The sequence below is a fragment of the Apteryx rowi genome, unplaced genomic scaffold (genome assembly GCF_003343035.1).
Source record: "Apteryx rowi isolate R43461 unplaced genomic scaffold, aptRow1 scaffold_40, whole genome shotgun sequence".
Classification (NCBI taxonomy): Eukaryota; Metazoa; Chordata; class Aves; order Apterygiformes; family Apterygidae; genus Apteryx; species Apteryx rowi.
This window is the reverse complement of record NW_020450530.1, coordinates 2,613,821-2,619,911: the sequence shown is the minus strand read 5'-3', so window position 1 is coordinate 2,619,911 and position 6,091 is coordinate 2,613,821. Positions and strand designations below refer to the sequence as shown.

General features: G+C 62.3%; 1 protein-coding gene across 1 annotated transcript in view; it reads left to right on the top strand.

The window, feature by feature from the left end:
* The window catches only part of LHX5 (LIM homeobox 5), an 11,291-nt gene extending 5,856 nt beyond the window's left edge, over positions 1–5,435 (top strand). Inside the window, exons 3-5 of the mRNA XM_026075270.1 lie at positions 589–866; positions 2,730–2,895; positions 5,068–5,435. Coding sequence (XP_025931055.1) covers positions 589–866; positions 2,730–2,895; positions 5,068–5,435 — 812 coding nt within the window. The remainder of the gene's footprint in view (positions 1–588; positions 867–2,729; positions 2,896–5,067) is intronic.
* The last annotated feature ends 656 nt before the right edge of the window (positions 5,436–6,091 follow it).

Sequence of the window (6,091 nt, the reverse complement as noted above, 5' to 3'; positions counted from 1 at the left end):
GAGTAGAGCTTGGCCTGGGGGGGGGCTGGCGTCAGGGTCCCCTTGGGGGGCGGCTGGGGAGGGGGGGCCGAGCCAGGCTCAAGGCAGCGACTGGACACCCCTGAACCCCAAGAGTGACTGGYTGCATTTTTCCCAGCGGCGGATCCCGGTTCCCAGTGTGAAAGGCGCAGGGGGGGAGAGGGGAGCGCTGGGGCCTGCAGTGGGGGGGGGGAATCTCCCCCTCCCCAGCTCTCCTGCWGCTGGCCGTGGAGCCCCTCCGCGCAGCCAGCAGAGCGGTGGGGGCCGCGCCAGGTCGCCCCTTCAGACGCGGTGCCAGGGGCCGGGTCAGGCCGCTCGGCTTGCTGGAGCAGGCGGCGATTGCCTGCGGCGCTGCGTGCTGCTGGGGGTGGATGGTGCTATAGGGGTAACTGGGGGGCAGAGGCGATCTGCACCCCTTGCTTCTCCCCAGCACCCCCCCCCCCTTTCCCGGAAAGCAGCCGGACTCGCCGGGGTGACAGTGGGGAAAGGGAGGGCAGAGGAGAGGTGGGTTGATCTCTCTCCTAAGTCATCCGCCCCCCCCCCCCTTTCCTTTCTGGGTCTCCTTTACAGTGTCCTCATGTACAGACAGGAGTTTGTCCCCGGATCTCCAGGACCCCATGCAAGACGACACCAAGGAGACAGACAACTCGACCTCCTCGGACAAAGAGACCACCAACAACGAGAACGAGGAGCAGAACTCGGGCACCAAGCGGAGGGGGCCCCGTACCACCATTAAAGCCAAGCAACTGGAGACCCTCAAAGCTGCCTTCGCAGCTACCCCCAARCCCACCAGGCACATCCGGGAGCAGCTGGCCCAGGAGACTGGGCTCAACATGAGAGTCATCCAGGTACAGGGGCAATAACCTCATCTCCACCACCCCCATTCCCTGGACTCACCCCCCCACCCCAAAGCAGGCTGCCCCACCACAGCTTGCTCCATCAGCACGTATCCTCTGAGGGTCCAACCTGATTCCTGGCTCTCCCAGCATGATGTCATGGGGCTGGCCCAGCAACGTCGTTCCCCTGGCCTGCCGGAAGCTGTGATGTTCCCATGATGTCAGAGCTCTAGGAGGAGAGGAGCAATTCCCTTTCCCGAAGCGGAGAAAGGGAAGTGACCCACGTGTGGAGGGAAGGAGAAGCGGGTGCTCATGGGACCCCAGGCTGTTCAAGGCTGTGGCTGTGCCCCACAGTCCCCAGCTGCCGGAGGGAAAGGAGTCRGGACCCTGAGGCCAGTCCCGCTAGCTTCAGCCCGCAGGTGGGGAAATGGGGACGGGTGACCGGCAGGGGCCGAGCAAACTCCAGCCATCTCCCTCCACCTTTGGGCAGCTTTCTCCTGGTGTCACCCCAGGGCCCATCCTGCACCTCCTGGTGGGGTAACGGAGATACCCTGCATGTGCGGCTGGGAAGAGCAGAGTGGAACATAGGGAAGCTGGTCTCACTCTTTGCTTTAGTGCACTGACTCCTGGGAAACACATGAAGATCAGCCCCAAAACATGAGCCAGCTGGGGTCTTCTCAGGCTAGAAAACCCACCAGCCCCTAGCCAAGCTGATGGCTTAGAGCCAGTGTGGCTTCACCAGGAGCTGAGCAGGAACCCCAGTACCTGCGAGTCTTGCTAGGCCCAAGGACTCCGTGTCCGTATGCAGCAGGAGAAGACTTGCAGCCAGACCCCTTTCCTGCCCACAGCCTTTGCCCAGAGCTTGACATCCATCCTCTCCAGCCTGCTCAGCCCAGAAGGGCTGTAGGTATACTGGGGAGAAGGATGCTCTGCCCTTTGCAAGCGAGGAGAAGCCATTCCACCCTCCGTGCAGCCCTGCAGTCTCCTACCACACCACCCGCATGCAGAAAATCCCTGCAGAAATGTGCAGCGTTAAGAGGGGAAGACTCTCCGGCTGTGCTGTTAGTGGAGCAGCAAGAGCCCCAGGCCCTGGCAGAGGGGAACAGAAGTCCCTGGAGCAATGTTTGGCTCCTGAGAAGTGCTGGTTCCCCCAGAGCTGCCCCCTTGCCCGGGGTGCGTGTGTGGAGTGGGACGCACAATCCAGACACCATCACCAGGCCTGGGGGGAAAAAAAACACCTGTGTGGGCTGAGGCTCTGTGGCCTGGGTGAGGGAGAACCTCATAAAAAGATGGCCAGGTCTTTCCCTTCCCTTTTATCCTTATCTTTCCTAGGCCAGTTTTTCTTTTAACTCCATCCCCATCCCGGCAGGTGCTCAGCTCCCTGCATCCTGCCTATTTCTACCACAAGCCAAACAGAGTTCTTCCTTCTTTCCTCCCTTCCCTCCCTTGCAAGGGAAAATTCATCTCCCCTATCTGCTGGTTGTCCTCTCCCTCTCCCCTTTCTCCTCCTGTAGGGGGGGAGAAGGATGCAGAAGGATGCAGGCAGGGTGCTGATAATGGGAAAGGTCTCCTTACTTACCCCCCCCCCCAGTGCCACTTCCCAGGATATTGGGATTTCAGTAAAAACTCTCCGAGGTGACAAAACTCTTCCCTTCCCAGAAGGTCCCAAGAACTTCCCCCAACACTTTCTGGTCTCTTCTAAAGCATCACAGGCCAAACGTCAGCGGGTTTCTTAGCCAGGCCGATGGGGGGGGGGTGTCCCTAGCAGCCTGTCCCTTGGTCTTCCCCTCCCTGCCTCCCGCAGCCCCGGAGTGCCTGAGCCCCGGCCCCCCCGCACCTCTCCAGGCGGGCGCTGACGGCCGGCTCTGCCCGCAGGTCTGGTTCCAGAACCGCAGGTCCAAGGAGCGGCGGATGAAGCAGCTGAGCGCCCTGGGCGCCCGCCGGCACGCCTTCTTCCGCAGCCCGCGGCGGATGCGCCCCTTGGGCGGCCGCCTCGACGAGTCCGAGATGCTCGGCTCGACGCCCTACACGTACTACGGAGGTGAGGGACCGTCTGCGGGCGCCCCTTCCCTTCCCCTTCTAGTCCTCCTTTCCTTCTCGCTCTCTCTTCCTTTCCCTTGTTCCTCCCCTTCCCGTTTTTTTCCCTTCCTTTCCCTCTCCTGTCCTCGCTCCCTGCCGTCCCTGTCTCTGCTCCGAGCTGCTGCAGCCCATGTCGGTCCCGCAGCTCCCGGGAAGCCCCTGGGCTGGAGGAAGCTGCCCCAGGCCGGGTTTGCTGGCCTGCCCGGAACAGCCGCCTGTGCACACACGTACACACACTCGTTTCTGATCACACACACAACCACCTGTGCACACCCCCACACAGCTGTTCCGCACACCGCGCGCATCAGCACGCGCACGCACGTGAAGGCGGCTGTGCCTGCATGAGACTGTGCACACGCGCATCACTGCACACAGCCGCGGAGCCACGTGTGCACGCACAAACGTGTGCACGCACATAGATGTCTGTGCATGCACACACACGCGCGCATGCATGCAGTGCACACACATGTCCACGTGCACACTCACGCACACATCCATGCACATACTGCCAAAGTCGCACATGGCAACGCGCCCCCACACCACCATCTGTGCCTATGTCCATGCACGTGTGCACACTCACACGTGTCYTTGCACATGCACACCCCACCAGATGCACACATGTCCATGCACACAGACATGCACGCCTGCATACGCATGCACCGCTGCGTGTGTGCATGTCAATGCACAAGCACACCTGCCCGTGCACACACATTACCACATGCACACGCGGCTGTGCACATGTTACCTCCATGCACACACTGCCGTATGTGCCACGTCCATGCACACACATACCGCCTAATGCATGCACACACACCACCGTATGTACACACATGTACACACTCACCTTCATGCACATACCGCTATACGCATGCACACACACATACCAACGTCTGTGCGYGTGCACACGCATGTCCRTGCACATGTACTGCCTAATGCATGCACATATATCAGCATATGTATGTGCACACACACAGACATCCGTGCACACACGTGGACATCCATGTACTTATATACACTCATGTCACTGTGTGCACACCCATCCATGCACGCACACTCACCGCCATACACACCCTGCCATATGTGCACGTCTATGCACACACACTCGTATCCACGCACACATATACACTCACATAGCACCACGTGCACACACATCTGGGCATGCACACACGTCCATGCTCATGCACACACACTCTCACACCCATGCACATAAACACCCCACCGTGTGTGTGCACATGTCCACGCGCACACACATTCACCTCCATGCACACACGTGCCTCCACCTGTGCACAGATACGTGCATATGCACCCCCGGCGCCGGCCGCCGCTGCTCCCCGCGGGAGCCCAGGAGGACAAAGTGGCGGCCACGACCTTTTGTCTCACCGCCAGCCCCACCACACCGGCAYGGCCACTGCCGCGGCGCCGGCCCATGTCCCCCGGTCGCCCCCGGGCAGCTGGGCCGGAGCAGCCCCAGCCGGGGCAGTTACCCGCCCCGCTGCCCTCGGGGGTGCCCCGCTTTGGGGCAGCCTCTCCTGCCGGGGAAAAGCGCTCTCGCCGCTCCCTTCTCCCAGCTCCTTTCAGAGCTCGCTGCTCTTTTCCGAGCCCCCGCTACTGCTCCGTTCACCTCTATTTTCCAAGCCCCCCCCTCAGGCAAGGTGCCTCCTGGGCAGCCCTGGCTGCCCGGCAGCTCGTTCCCAGCTCCCTTCTAGCCTGCTAAATACATACATATATATATACGTTGCTCCCACCCCTTCTTAAATAAGAACAAAACTGAGGCTCCCCCCGCCCAAAGCTCCCCAGCTCCCTGCCCTCCTACTTCTCCTCTTTCACTTGCGGCTGGAGGGGAAGAGCGTAATTAGCAGCTGGAATCGTTAATCCTGGATTATTTGGCCCTCTGCTCGGGTGCAGATTTGCAGCTGGTGCCGGGAGCTCTGCGCCCCAGGAGGGCAGGGCAGCCGGTGCTTTGCACCCCCACTTGCGGGCTCGTTGCGGGGCGCAGCGGGCTTTTGGAAGGGGGTTGCCCCAGCCTCTCCGACGCAGCCGGGCCGTCTGGGGGAGAAGAGCCCTGGGCAGAGAGGGGRGAGGCAAGGGGCCTCCAGGGACCGGCTCCAACCTCTTCTCCCCCCACCTCCTGCAGATTATCAAGGTGACTACTACGGGCCGGGAGGCAATTATGACTTTTTCCCCCACGGGCCTCCTTCCCAAGCCCAGTCCCCGGCCGATTCCAGCTACCTTCAGAACTCAGGACCCGGCTCCACGCCCCTGGGACCCTTGGAGCCCCCCCTAAGCGGACACCACTCCTCAGAAAACCAAAGGTACACGGATATGATCTCGCACCCCGACACCCCCAGCCCCGAGCCGGGCATGACCGGCTCGCTGCACCCCATCCCGGGGGAGGTCTTCAGCGGGGGGCCCAGCCCGCCTTTCTCCATGTCCAGCAATAGCGGCTACAGCGGGGCCCTCTCGCACCCCAACCAGGAGCTCAGCGAGGCGGCGGTGTGGTAGGCCTGGCCGTGTGTGTGCGTGTGCGTGCGCGTGTGTGCGAGGCGAGGGGGGAAAACACACCCGGATTCCTCTGGCCCACGCATCCCTGCGGACTGAGGCACGGTTCCTCACCTCACCTTCGCCGGGTGAAGACCCTCCGATGCCACAGCCACCCTCCATCGTCAGCCGATGCCAAAACGCTCCTCGCGTCCGCCCCTGCCCGCCCTGTCGGTTCAGACCCCCCCCCACCAGCACCTGGGACGCTGGGGGTCGTCCGTGGGACCTCGGTGCCCCCCTCACTACCTCCCCCTCCCGCTACCTTCCCCCAACACGTGTGATCGGGCCCTGAAGGAAACCTCTGCCGGCATCAGGACCACCACCATCTCTCGAACCAAAGCTGAACTCGCCCGGGCACAGGGCGCCACCGACCCCGGCAGTGACTGCGCCCCTTGGCCTGGGGCGGCTTGGAAAGGGGGGGGGGGCTGGCGTGTGTCTAAAGGGAAGGATCCCCCCCTCCTCCCCTGTGCTAATTCCCATCCTTTTTAATTATCCTCTTCCTTAGCCTCGGTTCAGCCCGAATCGCGTCCCCATTGAGGGGGGAGGTGGGAATGGGGAATACAGGAATAACCCCCCCCCCATCCGCCGCCGCCGCCGCCGCCGCCTCCTCCCGTGCCCCC